The sequence below is a fragment of the Crinia signifera genome, chromosome 4, assembly GCF_055691185.1.
Source record: "Crinia signifera chromosome 4, ASM5569118v1, whole genome shotgun sequence".
NCBI classification, from domain to species: Eukaryota; Metazoa; Chordata; class Amphibia; order Anura; family Myobatrachidae; genus Crinia; species Crinia signifera.
Window position 1 is genome coordinate 270,021,939 of NC_139220.1, and position 17,489 is coordinate 270,039,427.

At 41.5% G+C, this 17,489-nt stretch overlaps 1 protein-coding gene across 2 annotated transcripts in view; it reads right to left on the minus strand.

Annotated features, from left to right (window-relative positions):
* Window positions 1-443: 443 nt before the first annotated feature.
* GMCL1 (germ cell-less 1, spermatogenesis associated) overlaps window positions 444-17,489 on the minus strand; it is a 143,153-nt gene continuing 126,107 nt past the window's right edge. For both annotated transcript variants that reach the window (XM_083184541.1, XM_083184542.1), the window contains exons 14-15: window positions 16,328-16,415; window positions 444-823 (exon numbers count right to left, since the gene is read on the minus strand). In XM_083184541.1, the coding sequence (XP_083040667.1) occupies window positions 692-823; window positions 16,328-16,415 (220 nt within the window). In that variant the 3' untranslated portion in view covers window positions 444-691. The remainder of the gene's footprint in view (window positions 824-16,327; window positions 16,416-17,489) is intronic.

The following is a 17,489-nucleotide window of genomic DNA, read 5'->3' on the forward strand; positions in this document are numbered from 1 at the left end:
AATATTAAAAAATAAATCTTATATTAGATATCAGTATGTCAAGCTTGCATTTAATAAAAAAAAAAAAAAAGTTTGAAAATTACTTAAACAGACCTAGACATATGGAATGGTCACATGACTACAGACCCGCAGTTCTGCAAAAGGGACTGCTATCGGGCCTCACGTCCAATACGCAAATGTAAGTAGGTGACCTGAAAGGTCTTTAAGGCTTGCGGGTGAAATACATTTGAGGGAAAGGTTTGTTAGCATACAACAACGGTACATGGCAAGAGACACTTATGCTCACAAAATGGAGGGAGGGGTCCTTTACTGCAGAATGACCTGGCTGAGCACCACGCAAAATATACAGTATGTAGATTTTAATTTGGTTAAAAAAAACCTGGCTGCCTGTATTTCACAACAGCTGCTGTACTTACATAAAGAAAAAAAAAAATCACCGGCTACAGCTCTTCACATGTATATGTATAACATAACATACATGAATATTTCAGAGGTGATGGTGGCATGTGACTGTTGGCAGAACAGTATACATTCTGTAAGGGGTGGTTCCAAATGTTCCTCAGAACACAGGCATCGCTTTTGATCCCGAAGTAGCAGAAATGTTCAACAAAATAAATGGCAGATGAAAAAAAAAAAAAAAAATGTTCCCTTCTTAAGGTTTACTGAGGTCTTCGTGTGTGCAGCTACTCTCTCAGTCATCATCAGGGCTGTCCTGTGATCCTTCTGCCTCCGCCCGTTTCTCAGGAGTTGTATATAAGAAGTTGCAGCAGATATACAGTGGGAACAAAAGGAGGCGGCTGTCCAGGTTCATCACCACTTGCTCCTGGGGGACAAATGAACAAGAACAATAGTCAGAATTAGAAATTACAACAAATGGTAGAAGCAGCCACACAGAGGGGCAGATGTATTAAACCTGGTGAAGAGATAAAGTGGAGTTAAAAGTAGAAGGTGATGAGGCACCAGCCAATTAGCTATGTTTGAAAAATGACAGTTAGGAGTTGATTGGCTGGTGCGTTCACACCTTCTACTTTATCATCCTCAGGCTTAATACATCTGCTAAAGGGAAAGAGCTAGAGTAGGTGTCACTCTCCCAACAACCATGTCTATACTAAATACAGTATTCTATAAATGATACCAAGACACAGTTCACCCAACAAGAATTTGTGTACAGGAGTGAAGAGAAACTGCATATGCTGACCCAAAAGGCATCTGTTTATAAATATGAAAGCACTTACCCCCCTAAGTTGCAGAAGGATAGGGACCGGCACACGGAGGTTGATGAAGAAAAAGTTGCATTATTGTACAAACATGATTGCACACAGACAGCTGTACACCTGACAGCTGTTTCAACCGCATTGGACGGTTTTCATCAGAGGTGAAGCACACAGAAATTAGCCAGTTTAAATAGCAAGAATTGCGCCAAAAATCCTATGCAAATTAGGCCAACCAGGCCTCCACTGACGTGTATTGGACGTCAGTTACAGTGAGTGACAGCGGGGGTGAGGGGGCGCGGCTCTGGCTGCGTCATTGGGATTCCCCGGAGCACAAGCCCTAGGCTGGCTCCAGGAGTCCCGCAGCTACGTGTGTGTAATGTTATATGTGGGTAAGACATCCCGCATGTTAAAGGAGCGACTTAACCAACATCGGTCTTCCATTAAAAAGAGTACTGACCCTAACATTGCCCAAAGTGACCTCAAGAATTTACCTGTCGCAAGACATTTCCTGGAACACTGCCATAGGGTTGTGGATTTAAAGTGTACCATTCTTGACCACATTCCACCATTAAGATATGGTGGCGACAGGGAGAGATTACTTCTCCAAAGAGAGCTCTCTTGGATATTCAAACTTAAGTGTCAAGCCGGTCCCTATCCTTCTGCAACTTAGGGGGGTAAGTGCTTTCTATGTTCTAAGCCTTATGTTCCTGGCACCGGAATTCCCAGTGTATAGAGTGCCATCCTGCAAACCAAACTTCTTTATAAATATGAAGAGATATGTATTACAGATGGCAAGAAAATTCTGTAATAAACAGTAAGTTTCTGGAAATTAACAATTGGAAAAAAAGCTTGAATTTTTAACAATAGAAACACAAACGCAACACACAAGCGTTTGTACCTACCGACTAAATGGCTTCCACCGCATAGATACTGGTTTGACTACTTACTTACTTTTTACCTCTCGATCTGTGAACCACTTGCTTAGCAAATGTAATACAGTAAAATTAATGCCTGGTATCCACCAGAATGATGCGGGTTGTAAGACGATCGTACGATCCGCTCATGATCTGCATCTGATCGCGACCGTACCCACTTGAATGGTCGTTTCCAGATCCTACCTGCTGCAGGTAGGATATGAAAAACGACCCGCGGGGCCGCGCATCGGATCATGATCAGATCTGAAATGATCTGGAATGGCCCAAAACATGACCAATTTACATACAATCGGTCGAGATTGTATCAAAATTGGGTAATTTTGAGCCAAATCATTCTGGTGTGTACCCTACGTTAGATTGATTCTAAGGTTAATGCGACATTTGGGGTGGCTTTGTACAATAGAATGGAAGCTAGACATATGTTGCACATGTGATACATCGGCATTCAAAGTTATACAGGTGGAATACTAAGTAAAGTAAAACCATGTATAATACATACAATATAACTATAACTGGCCATAGGAATTCCAACTGCACAGGCAGCCAAGAGCCAATGCTATTTGCATTATTAGTTGTGACATGGGGTTTACTTACTTAGATGGGAGCTCTATTGAAGATGGGATGTTTCTTTGGGCAACCAATCAGATTCTATTATCTTCTAGAAGGCACTAAATAAATAAGTAAATTCTGCTTGGTTTCTATGGGCAATAGAACTCCCATCTTAGTAAACTAACCCTGATGTGTCAGTGTATGGAGCAGAACAATATATAACACGGCTTAGCAGGGGACTTTAATTATACATCAAACAGAATGAAGTGCTGATGCCCAAGATTTCGAGAATGCACACTACTTAGAATCATTATGTTCCTGCTTTTAAAATATAAACTGTTAAGCTCAGTACCGCAGCCAGCGGAGTGTCTCATCTCCACAGGACCAACTGGGGCTGTGAACAGAAATTAACATTCAACCAAAAAGAACATTGGAGTAAACAGTTACCTATGATCTGTGTATTTAAAAGGATCAGCAACTTCCCGGACAGATTCAATTTGTGTGTGTGTGTGTGTGTGTGTGGATTAAACAGTTATTTGAGGTCACAATAAAAGCTATCAGGATTTCAGAATTGTGCAACAAGAAATGTTTGATTATAAATGTAGTTTCCCACAAAATGTAAAATTTACAAGGGACATGTATCACTGCTGTAATAGATCTAGAGGACCCAGAACTAAAAAACCATACAGTAGGAAGAAAGCCAGCCTTTGCTCTATTAGTACTATCCTCTGATAAAGAAACAAAGAGCATACGGCTGATCATGCTGTTCCTTGGTCTTCCTAGTACGTTACTCTTCTCATGTAAATGTCAGCATGTCTGAAAATCTTTACGAGTGTCCCAGTCGGACAATCCTTTAAGCAGGATGACACAATTTCTGATACATTTTATGCACTACATGACATAGAAATATTACGAATAAAAAGGGGGGACATTGCCGACTGACCAGACTTTGAGTAGATTTTAAACATGGGGGTGAATCCTATTAGAAGCGATGATCATTTTTGTGCAAATTTGGGCTGAAACCAGCCTGCAATGAATGCGAGAATGGGTGCCGTTGCTGGCATTAAAACACCAAGGCAACACCAAATCACACCCCTCGCAGTTAATAGAACTGACCCCATGGAACACTTGCCTCTTTTATACCTATAGGTAACCTTAACCCTAATTTGTTCCTTAGTTCTATGTAAGGATATACTTATACTTTCCCCATGCATGTTGAAATTGCTCTACTGCAGGGCTGGGCAACACCGGCCCTCCAGATGTTAATGAACTACACATCCCAGGATGCTTTGCATTAGTTTTGCTATGTGGCCATGCTGAAACTGATGCAAGGCATGCTGGGATTTGTAGTTTATCAACATCTGGAGGGCCGGTGTTGCCCAGCCCTGCTCTACTGCCTCTACCCTTTGAAACTATTCTATCGTGCAAAAGTCTTTGGCCAAAGCTTATAGGTTTACTTATATTGATCTAAATTGATTAATATCAAATTCAATTACTCCCTAAAATCATATTATGATAAGAAACGACTTTACTTCAAATATACTATACTAAATTTACTATATTATATGTAAATACAAGCTTATTTAATTTATCTCATACGTTTATTAATATGTCAAAGTATCTCATTTCAAACTAGTCATTAATAAATCTGATTTGTTGATTAATTATATTCAATAATTTCATATAAAATATATTCTTATTTTGGGAATAATTTTAAAATTTTACTTTTGATCTCCTTTTATACAGTGTTAAAATGAATAACCACTATAACCTTTCCAAATAAAAACAAACAAAACATTCACTTAACCCCTTCCCGACGCAGCATGTTTTTGCCTTCCTGACAGAGGCCTTTTTTTCAAATCTGACATGTATCACTTAAGTGGGGATAACTTTTTTTTGCTTTTACTTATCCCAGTGATTTTGAGATTGTTTTCCAGTGACACATTGTACTTTAAATTAGTGGTAAATTTTGGTCCATACAGTTTTTTTTTTTTTGTGAAAAATACCAAAATGTCGTAAAAAAATGGAACATTTTGCTATTTGCAAAATGTAAAATTTTCTGCTTGTGAGACAAATAATCATACCACTCAAAATAGTTAATAACTAACATAGACCATATCTAAACTTTATTTTGAAATCATTATTTCAACCTCCTTTAATTTTTTTGGACACTAGGGGGCAGCAGAGTCTAAATTTTACACATCACACATTAAAACGCTGTTTTTGGCTGTTCACGTTTGAACAGCCAATCGCAGCGATCGCCCATGACAGGGGGCATCTCTGCCCCCCCCTGGGCAATGAGGGAGGATGTCTGCTGTCAGGGACAGCAGACATCCTCCCTCTGTCACCGCGTCTGTAGACGCGGTGGCACTTTGAAGTCATGACGTACATGTACGTCATGTGTCGGGAAGTACATCCCGGCCATGACGTACATGTACGTCAAATGTCGGGAAGGGGTTAAACTGCGTGGCAACATTAAAACTCTTCTAAAGAAAGCTGCTGTATACTCAACACTAAATTGCTAAAAATATTAAAATTCCACTGTTTAGTCTAATGTAAACATTAGCTCAATGCACAGAAACAGGTACAAATGTGAATTAAAAACATTCTGGATGGCCCAGGTGTAGCTCAAAAAGGGAAGATGAACATATATTATAGTAATGAGTAAGCAAAGCCAAATAGATTCCCAGCAACTGCAATCAAAGACGTCTGCATAATGTACTATATGGCCTAAATAGTGTCATACAGATGGAGCGCCTCGCATTCTTGCCACCAGCGCGCCATCGCAGAGGTTTTGGTGATCCTCCTTCTTGCACTCCCATCCGCTAAGGGGCGTAGATGCTCACCATGCAATACAAGTCGCCACCTCTGGGGGGCTAATGCTCCACCAATCTAGCGGCGGATTGATATACTGTACCGATGGAATGGTATCGACATACGCCGAGTGGAACGAGCTTACACAGTATACTACAGTAAGAGACACTCGTGTGTCTCATCCCCGTAAACATCGCTGTGGCTCCAACTGTACTGTACTTCTGCTGTGTGCTAGTATAATTGTTGTGTGTGTACTGTGATAATTAATTTTGTCAATGAATACTATTTAACCATTTAAGTGTCCCAGCGCTAACCTTATGTGCTGAGTCGGCAATAAGGAGGAGTAGAGGCTTTCACAAAATCAGCCCTCTCCTAACATCAGGCGGCATTAAAGAGCACAGTGCATTAAAACTAAATTGAACTTAATCTAATTGGCATACAGATAAGGGAACCGGACTATGGAAAAATGAAAATCCATTTATTTATTTATTGATAGTTTATTGTATAGCGCACAAATACAGATGGAGCATGTTTCATCTTTGGCCGGCGCTCGTCAGACCCCTTGCGCTGGCGAGCGCCGGCGAGAGAGACTGGGACGCGTGTGCGTCTCACACGCATGCGCGTCCCAGTCTCTCAACAGTGGCGATGCGGGTCCCTGCCCGTCTCCGCTTCAGGGAGACGGGCAGGGTTGGGAGGACAGTGGGGCGGCGGCAGGGACCCGGTCCGTTGCCACGGGGTGCGCGAGCTCCCCTGGCGGGAGCCGGGCGCTCATGGGGCTGGTGATAGAAATGCCAGCCCTGCAAAGTTAAGGCCGGCTCCATCTGTATTCTGCAGCGCTTTACAGAGACTATTTGATCATTCACATCAGTCCCTGCCCCAGTGGAGCTTACAATCTATATTAAATGAGCTGAAAGTGGAGACTCTTGGCTTACAGAAGAGACTACTGTAAGTCAGTGGTTCCCAAACTGTGTGCCTAGGCACCCTGGGGTGCCTCAGGACACTTGCAGGGGTGCCTTGGGTTGGTGGACCAGGATCAATTCATATTATTTATGGTGAATGTACCAGGCAAAACCAGTGCTTGTGGCTGGAAATCATAATATATGTGGACAAACAGAAGCAAATCTTGTCCCTCACCAGATAACTGTAACATATAAACACAATGCACTTAATTTAATATTTTTTTCTGAATTTCTCGATAAGAAGCATTTGGCCTATGGGTGCCTTGAAAATATTTTGATGCTCTAGGGTGCCGTGTTTCAAAAAAGTTTGGGAACCCCTGGACTAAGTAGTAGTTTATATGACATCAGGAAGGGAAGCGGCAAGCATCCGTAGTTAGGGTCCCCTCCAATTGTCCACCTAATGCAGCTCATTACTACCGAGTACCGCAAATAGGAGATCCAATATAGAGAGGCTAAAGACAGTGTTTTTGCATCCAAGAACTTAGGGAGGAGCTTTAATCTATCCCCATTAAACTTAAATGGCTATCACTTATAGCTGTAACTGTTACAGCAGAGTACAAAAAAAAGCTGTTTGTGCTATTGAGTACACAAAGTGCTATTGAGACGCAAGTGCTACTTATTACCCAAATAGGAAAAACTCTATGGAGGTGCTAGGAACAATGTTTTTTTATGGTTATTATAATTATTTTTTTAATTGAAACCTTTACAAACCTTATATTTAATAAAACTAGACAAACATAAAAAAAAAATTGTTTTCATAAAAGCCTTTTGGTGTGATCCCATGCACAAGAACCATAGAGCATGCTGTGTAATGCACAATGTTTGTATAGTGCCTTCCCCCAGCAAGATTGACTGAATCGGCCTCTTTCATTGCATTCTCTGTGAAGGGAGGTGGGGTTGGGGAGGGCTGAATACAATACCTTCAACACTAAACCACAATAGGAGTGTCTAAGACGCTGTAGCGACTCATGTCTGAATTAACGGGTCCATTCTAGTCAATTGGGAAAAATGTGTCTATTTTGCACCGATTTCTCTGGTTCTATGTATCCTAGAGACTTGTATCATATGAAAGAGGAGACTCTTGGCTTGCAGAAGAGACTAAGTAGTAGTTTATATGACATCAGGAAGGGAAGCGGCAAGCATCCGTAGTTAAGGTCCCCTCCAATTGTCCACCTAATGCAGCTCATTACTACTGAGTACCGCAAATAGGAAATACTGTAGAGAGAGGCTAAAGCCAGTGTTTTTGCATCCAGGAACTTAGGGGGGAGCTTTAATCTATCCCCATTATACTTATAGAGCTATCACTTATAGCTGTAACTGTTACAGTACAATGCAATAAAAGCTGTTCCCGCATGTGCAGATGCGCGGAAATCTTTATATTTGTTTATTAAATACTGTATACTCTAACTGACCTACTGTACTATAGCTGTGTTTAAAAAAATGATCTCTTTACGAATCAAACTCAGGCATACTGTAAAACATGCAGAGTGGCACGCTTATCCACTACAACACTTGAAAAGAGCGGCCAGACTTTCCACTCAGATGCATCCTAGTGCCTTTTGACCAAAACAATGAGACGCATTAGCGTTCGTGCCCATGCAGACGCACAGAAAGGTTACTAGGGAGGCAGGAGGTTTTGTGTGCTAAATATACAGGAATTGACCTACTTTAAATTTGTTGGAAAAAATAAGTTCCCTTTAATAATCAAACTCAGGCATTCTGTACTTTAATGTACAACATGCAGAGCGGCGTGCTTATCCACTAGCGGCTAGCCTACACACCTGATAAGAGCTGTCTATCTACAGTACTAGCTTACTGGACAGTACAGTAGTAGCAAAGTAGTTCCTGCGCTACAGAGCTTTTAAATACCGTAGTCACTTCATGCACACGCTGCAGCACACATTTCACACATGCGCAGTGAAGATTTCAAAAAGTGATACCTGGTGGATGATCACTGGTATTGCACTCATCCAGCAATCGGCGAGCAGTTTTTTCTTTTTGGGGGGGGTGTAACGTGCAGAGAGTGTTGTATTTGGGTGTGGTTTCGTTTCTTTGCAGGGGTAAATACTGGCTGCTTTATTTTTACACTGCAATATAGATATCAATTTGAAGTATAAACCCCACCGAAATCTAACACTCTGCACATGTTACGGTACATGTGAATTATCCGGGCTGACGATTTTGTCCTTAAGTTTAGTTAACTTAAGGACACCCGACCGACGCGATGCCCGCGATTTACCCCCAAATCGCGGGCATCGCGTCTGTCGTGGCTGTTATAAGGGGCCGCGACGCGACCGACGCGATGCCCGCGATTTCCCATAGACAGTAATGTTAAAAGACGCGATGGACCCGATTTCCCATAGACAGCAATGTTAAAATTATTACAGTAATGTTAAATGATGTGCAAAATAAAATGACAATGTGAAATGGGCCCCCACCACCGTTAGCGCCACCCCGCTATTGACGCCAACCCGAAGCATGGCGAGCGCAGCGAGCCCGCGAGGGGCGGCGGTACGTGTCCTCCGACCTTTTCATACCCCTACTATCCACGTCGGCGTGGAGTTGAGAATAGAAAGTGTGGCGAGCGCAGCGAGACACCGAGCCCGAAGCGTGGCGAGCCGCCCGAGGGGACGCGGATACCTTCACAGATATCCGCGTCCCCTCGCGGGCTTCACAGGTGTCCGCGTGCCACGCTTCGGGCTCGCCACACTTTCTATTCTCAACTCCACGCCGACGTGGATAGTAGGGGTATGAAAATGTCGGAGGACGCGTACCGCCGCCCCTCGCTGGCTCGCCACGATTCGGGTTGGCGTCAATAGCGGGGTGGCGTTAACGGGGTCAGGAAACATTTTTTTTTTAAACATATATAATGTGAAATGGCCATATTGGCCCATTTCACATTGTCATTTTATTTTGCACATCATTTAACATTACTGTAATAATTTTAACATTGCTGTCTATGGGAAATCGGGTCCATCGCGTCTTTTAACATTACTCTCTATGGGAAATCGCGGGCATCGCGTCGGTCGCGTCGCGGCCCCTTATAATGGCTGCGACCGACGCGATGCCTGCGATTTGGGGGTAAATCGCGGGCATCGCGTCGGTCGGGTGTCCTTAAGTTAACTAAACTTAAGGACAAAATCGTCAGCCCGGATAATTCACATGTACCGTAACATGTGCAGAGGAGAGGAGTGTGTCCCCCGGAGCTCTGTACAGCGTGGTGTTCCCGTCTCTGCACACAGCCAGTGTGTAGCCGGCAACCGTGAGTGCACAGCAGGGGCTCGCATACCCGCCATTTGTATCCAGCTTGCCAGTGTGGATTTATGTATTGCCAGGTGGTTAATTTAGCCCACCGCAGATGAAATATCTGGTAATTAAGCACTTTTAACCCCTTCACGACATTTGACGTATATATACGTCATGGTCGGGAAGTACTTCCCGACACATGACGTATATATACGTCATGACTTCAAACTGTCACTGCGTCTAGAGACGCAGTGACAGAGGGACGATGTCTGCTGTCCCCGACAGCAGACATCCCCCCTCGCCGCCCGGGGGGGGCAGGGATGCCTCCCCCGGTCGGCGATCGCTGTGATTGGCTGTTCAAATCTGAACAGCCATTCACAGCGTTTCCTGTGTTACCGGCGGCTAAGCCGCTCGGTAACACAGGGATCGGTGGTGATCGGTGCTGTCAAGTACAGCACCGATCACCACCGATGTGCAGCCCCCCCTCGCACCCGCCGGGCACTCACCCGGCAGCAGCAGCAGCTCCCCCGGCTCCCCCGGCAGCAGGCAGCTCAGCGCAGCAGCGCTGCCCTCCTCCCCCCTCCCCCCCGCAGCAGCAGCATCAAGCTGCACAAATAGTAAAATATAGTAAAATTAAATATTAGTACTGAATATATAGATGGAGGTGGTGCGGCACTCACGGCGAAATAACGTCACTCTTACAAGAGATATGGTCAACGTTTCAATTTTTATGGAAAAATTGTCATCAGGAATTACATTTTTTTACAGAAAAATGCAGTTCTGGCTCAAAATTTTTCATTTTCACAAGGAATGAAGGAGACAAAGCACCCCAAAATCTGTGCCCCAATTTCTCCCGAGTACGGCAATGCCTCACATGTGACCAAAAAATACCAGTTGGGTGCATGGCAGGACTCAGAAGGAAAGGAGTGATATTTGGATTTTGCAGCACAGATTCTGGTTGAATGACCCCCGAAGCACCCATACAGTGGAACCCCCCCACAAGTGACCCCATTTTGCAAACTACACCCTTCAGGGAATTCATCAAGGGGTATAGTGTACATTTCAAACCCCCAGGGGTTTCACCAATTTTGATACAACTGAGCTGTGAAAATGAAAAATTAATTTTTTTCATTTTCACTGCCCAGTTGTACCACAATTGGTGAAACCCCTGGGGGTTTGAAATGTACACTATACCCCTAGATGAATTCCCTGAAGGGTGTAGTTTGCAAAATGGGGTCACTTGTGGGGGGGTTCCTAACTTTTAGCATCTTATGGTGCCTAGAAACCTACATGGTGCCTAAAAAATAATCTCATAAAAAGGAGGCTCCAAAATCAAGTAGGTGCTCCTTCTATTATGAAGCCGGTGGTTTGGTCACCGTGCACACTAGGGCCACATATAGGATATTTATGAAAACCAAAGAATTGGGGGAATCAATTTTTAGTCACATTTCTCTAGTAAAATCTACTGTGTTCCTTAGAAAAATGTATTAAAATTGCAAATCTGCAAAAAAAAATGAAATTTTGAAATTTCACCTACACTTTCTTTTAATTCCTGTGAAACACCTAAAGGGTTAACAAACTTCCAAAATGCTGTTTTGAATACTGTGAGGGGTGCAGTTTTTGAAATGGCATCATTTATGGGGGTGTCTCACATACAAGTCACTCAAAGTCACATCATAACTGACCTGGTCCCTAAAAAAATCAGTGTTTGAAATTTTCTTGAAAATTTGAGAATTTGCTATTCATATTTGAAGCCTCCTAGTGTCCAAAAAAATAAAAAAAGGAGGTTGAAATAATGATTGCAACATAAAGTAGACATATGGTCTTTGTTAGTTATTAACTATTTTGAGTGGTATGTTTATTTGTCTCACAAGCAGAAAATGTGACATTTTGCAAATTGCAAAATTTTCCATTTTTTCACGACATTTTGGTATTTTTCACAAAAAAACACAGACTGTATCGACCAAAATTTACCACTAACTTGAAGTACAATGTGTCACGAGAAAACAATCTCAAAATCACTGGGATAAGTAAAAGCAAAAAAAAGTTATCCCCACTTAAGTGAGACATGTCAGATTTGAAAAAAAGGGCTCTGTCATGAAGGCACAAACTGGCTCTGTCATGAAGGGGTTAAACATTTTTATGTAAAATAAAAACATCAAAGATACTGCACCATTGGGCGCCCTTTTCTTCTGTTGTTGTAGAGAAATATATATATATATATATATAACCACTGCCACCAATAACAAGCCTTCCCTATATATATATATATATATATATAACCACTGCCACCAATATAGATAGATATATATATAATGGAGATGATCCGGCTCTCCCTGTGTGGACCACCAGCGCACATTGATTTGCGCCTATGCTGCATTTTATAGGGGAAGCGGTCATCTATTAGAATGAACTTAGGTCTACAGTCATTAGGTCGACCCCACTAGGTCGACTGGCAGGAAGGTCGACCTGACTTAAGGTCGACATGGGCCAAGGTCGACATGACTTAAGGTCGAATTTGCATAAAGGTCGACATGAGGAAGGTCGACTGGTCATAAGGTCGACATGGGGTTTTTCACTGTTTTTTGAGCCGACATGTGCCGACAGGCGATGCGAGGGTCCGATTCTCATTGCCAACTGTGTCCATGTCGACTGTGTCGACATTCTGATAAAAAAACAGTCGACCTTCCTCATGTCGACCTTATGACCAGTCGACCTTCCTCATGTCGACCTTTATGCAAATTCGACCTTAAGTCCTGTCGACCTTGGCCCATGTCGACCTTAAATCAGGTCGACCTTCCTGCCAGTCGACCTAATGACTGTAGAAATAAGTTCTTTCTGACAGATGTACCGATTCCGTATATATATATATATATATATATATATATATATATATATATATATATATATAAATAATGACAAAGAAGGTGACACTCCCCCAGGCTTTAGTTCAACCCCTTTATTTAAATTTTGAATACTTTTTTTATTCCCCTTAAGTTTCTGTGAGAGATTTGAAATCTGTCATGCTGAATCTGCCATTATGAATCTCTGCCACAAATCTGTGTGTGTGTGGCTCATTATCTGAAAATTCCGTTTTTAGGGAAATCTCTCGTGCTGAATCTCCCGTTATGAATCTCTGGCACAAATCTCTGCGTATGTAGGCCCCTTAAGGCTCTTTGTTACATTGTTTATCTGTCTTTAAGTCACCTGAAATAACATGGTCTCTTTTCTACCCTGCAACAAAGTAATTGTCCATTCAAGCATCTTCCTTCCAAACAAATCAACTTTGGTTTCATCTGTCCACAGAATATTTTGCCAGTAGTGCTGAGGAACATCCAGGTGCTCTTTTGCAAACTTCAAATGTGCAGCAATGTTTTTTTGTGGACAGCAGTGGCTTCCTCCGTGGTGTCCTCCCATCAACTCCATTCTTGTATATTGACGAATCTACGTTCGGTAAAACACTAGAGATTTTAGCATGTGCCAGTGATTTCTTTAAAGGTGCCCATACACCGACAGATTTATCTTCAGATCTGGCTGGTTGGAACAAAAACATGGTTATGGATGAGTGACAGTTTATCCGTTTTCCAGCATTTCCAAGCAAATGGTCAACTGTCATCCATAACCATGTTTTTGTTCCAGCCAGCCAGATCTGAAGATAAATCTGCCGGTGTATGGCCACCTTAAGTCTTTAGTGGACACTGGATTCTTCTCCACCTCATTAAGCATTCTGCACTGTGCTCTTGCAGTCAGGGAGCGTAGCAACAGTGATAACCTTTCTCCATTTATAGACAATTTGTATTACCGTGGACTGATGAACATCAAGGCTTTTAGAGGTACTTTTGTAACCCTTACCAGCTTTATGCAAGTCAATTATTCTTAATCGTAGGTCTTCTGAGAGCTCTTTCGTGCGAGGCATGGTTCACATCAGGAATTGCTTCTTAAAGAATAGCAAACTCAAAATTGGTGTGTGTTTTTTATAGGGCAGGGCAGCTTTAACCAACACCTCCAATCTCGTCTCATTGATTGGACTGACTCTTGACTCCAAATAGCTCTTGGAGGGGTAATTAGCCGAGGTGTTCACATACTTTGTTCACCCTGCACTGTGAATTTTTACATGGTGTGTTCAATAAAAACTTGAGAACATATAATTGTTTGTGTGATATTAGTTTAAGCAGACTATGTTGGTCTATTATTGCAACTTAGATGAAGATCGGAGCACATTTTATGACCAATTTATGCTGAAATCCAGGTAATTCCAAAGGGTTTACATACATTTTCTTGCAACATATATACATACACACACACACACTGCATCGATGACCCCTCCATCATCGATTATATTAGACACCCGTTCAAAAAAGCCAGTAAGATTTGGTTGGCATGATCTCCCCAGCAAATCCATGCTGATTGGGATGCTGTAAATTGCGGTCTTTGAGATATCCCACAAATCTTACCTTAAATAGTGTTTCCGTCATTTTCCCTTCTACTGGTGTTTGCTGCTTGCCTCTTCCTTGCTTCCAATTTTGTGGAGTGGGGCTACAAGGCCTATGCTGATTTCCAGCCCTCTGAAATTATTCTTGTAGCTAGTGACTGGTTAAATAATTCTGTTAAGGGCACCCAACTAACATATAAGTACCCTCACTGTTTAATACTCCTGCTGGTTAAGTAGTAAGTGGGTGCATACCTCCGTATACAGCAGCATACTCTCTATTCTGCTTGATGCAATGTTACCACTTGTTGTACCAAATCTGGCTTTCCTTTTTTGCACCACCTCTGAGGACAAAACACGTTGGGCCTTTGAAATCTGTGTCCACATTACAGTAACGGTACATTTGGTAAGAGCTTGTGTTCTGTCTAGGACAGCACAAAAAGTGTCACTCTTCCATCAAGCACAAAAAAATGGTATCAGATTTACAATATATATATATATATATATATATATATATATATATATATATTTTGTGATTTATACTGTAAACATTTTTATATGAAAATATATTTTTTTTAAAATATATATATATATATACATACACACTGTATATCACTGTATGTCACAATCGGGTACATTTGAATTAATGGTATACCAATATTCAGGACATTGATAACAGCACTTCGACCAAATATGTGACAAAGTAAGAGCTAAGAGTAAGCGGTAGATATCACACTGTGTATACCCTTTTGATCCAAATTATATTTTACCTTGTTAGACCGTACTCTCACTGCTACGTTCACATAAAGAGGTGAAGCTAAGACTCAAGTTAGAGAACACTGTTGGCGGTTAATATTTTAATAGAAACACAAGCAATAGGATCAGTTGGAAGCATGCACCACACTGACCACATTAAGTGTATTATTGCCTAGAACGTAGCCTTGAAAATGATTTACACTTGAATCGAAACGTCGGCGACATGATGACGTTATGTTAGAAAAACTTCCAAATAAAAATGCTAAAAACAAATCAACAATCTGGAGAGAGCATCTACTGCAGTAAGTTACAACTTAGGGCAGTATTCAATGAAAAAAATTCTCTGTGCATGGCGAGAGATTTTTTCTCTCACCATGCACTCTCCCTGTTCCGGAGCCTCCTGCTCCCACTATTCAATGTATTTAAGACTCGCCGCCACTCATGGCGAGTCTTAACCCCTGCGGCGGACGAGCGTCCGCGGCAGGGAGCTTTCAGGGAGCCGGGGGACGGAAGCAGCCAGAGAGATTAAAGTCTCCCTGGCTGCTCCAGAGGAATGTGGAGGGGAGGAGGGCTCCCCGGGACCCAGGCAGCACAAGCTGCCCCCCCCTATAGCCAGCGGGGGACCCAGTATTCCCTGCACCCGATCGTGCATATTAACGATCGGGTGCAGTGAATATATGAATATCTAATGAGCGGCTCGTGCGCTCCGGCCCCCTGCTGGCTGCACTGTGTAAAAAAAAATAAAAAATTATTTTTTTTTTATTTTTTTATTAAATATATATTCATGTGTATGTATATTATTCATGAATAAAAATAACATGCCCCTTCACAGAAAAAAAAACCCTGATTTTTTTACACCAAAATTTAAAAAAAAACCTTTTAGTTTAAAAGTTCACATTCCAGCTCTCCATCAAAAGATGGAGAATTTCTACACGGAGAGAGACGGCGAAAATGACTTCGAAAGACGGCGAATATTTCACATTGAATAGGGTGGTTCACTTTTGGAGAGCAAAATGCTCCGTCCAAGGCGAAAAAAGCAAAAATTCTCCATAAAACACGGAGAATTTTTCTCATTGAATACTGCCCATAGAGATTCATTCAAGAGCTTTGAATAATTTAAAAGAAAGACATAAACAGCATACCATCCATTTAATCTGTATGTAACTATATTGCTTTCAAGGAGACATGTACTTTACGTAGTGACTCACACAATGGGAACAAGAATGCAGATTACCCACATACATAAAAAAAAATCATATATAATAAGTAAAATACATGTTTTTGCCCTCTCTGCTCTTTTCCCCTGTGTTTTCATTAAAGCAAACTTTTGCTCTCCAGAAATATAATTATTTATAGCATGGTCCCCATAGATCTAGATTGTTAGACCATTTCCAACAATGCAGGAAAAACAGTACAGACACATACCTGATCTTTCTCAAGGCTGAGGATCTGATATCCACTTGTTCTATTGCAGATAACTTTGCCATTGTTATCGAAAGACACCAAACGTAATCTGTGTATACAGCAAGCAGCAAAATTATTACAGAGAATTAGAAAAAAGTCCAGGCACTAATTGATTGTCGTCTCCATTTAACCAATATAGTTGGTAGTAGTTTACTACCAGTGTCCTGAGGCCTTCCGTGTTCCATGGACCGTTAGTGACTATCTGCGCTGTGATTGAGCCTTTTTTCCAAATGATCCGACCCCTTCTATCTTGCTCCTTTATATGAGATAGACAACTATGGACATTTGACTTCCCTTGCCTAATGCCTAATGTTTATATTCGTGTGCGAGAATGTAATGATATGCAACAAGTACATTTAGTTTTCTTAAGTTTTCTTTTGCTAGCTTTGATGCACGTTATATATATATATATATATATACACACACACACATACAAATTTGTAGTATCCTTTCAATCCAATAATGTACCATTATGAGTTTGCATTAATAAACTCTATGAATGTGTTAAGAAACTGTAGTATTCCATTATATTCACTCACACCACTCAAACAATTTATTAGCGCACAGACATTATATCTTCTTAACAACATTATAAAGAGATCTATATTTATACACACACACACGGATACATACACACAAACTGAGCTGTCTAGTGGCTGCAGCATCAACAGTAGTTAATATAGGTACTATTGTTATATAGGAGTCTGGGGTCCTGGTTGTAGTTTGTTCTACGTTATCAACCATAAAATTAATGTATCGAAATATAGTAAACACAGAAGAGTCTCATCCACATTATTGTAGATTTTAGCTACATGTTATTAGCGATTAGATAAGCAAGAAATATAACAGAAAAGTATAAAGATGTGTCCTCCATCCTTATTGCTCACATTTAGCAACACTGTTTGTCCTTTGAGCATCCTTTTCTGCCAAAGATGTCTTATTTGCATTGCTACGGGAATAAGTCGCGCAAGTAGACTACATTGTTTCAAATGATATGCAGCATGTGTGCAACCATGTCTGTATCTGTATACAAAATGCCAAGTTACAATGTTTCCCACTGGCACTGTAAAGTAGCACTTGGCAGCTGCAGCAGCGCATGCTTGCTTACACAAAACAGGCATGC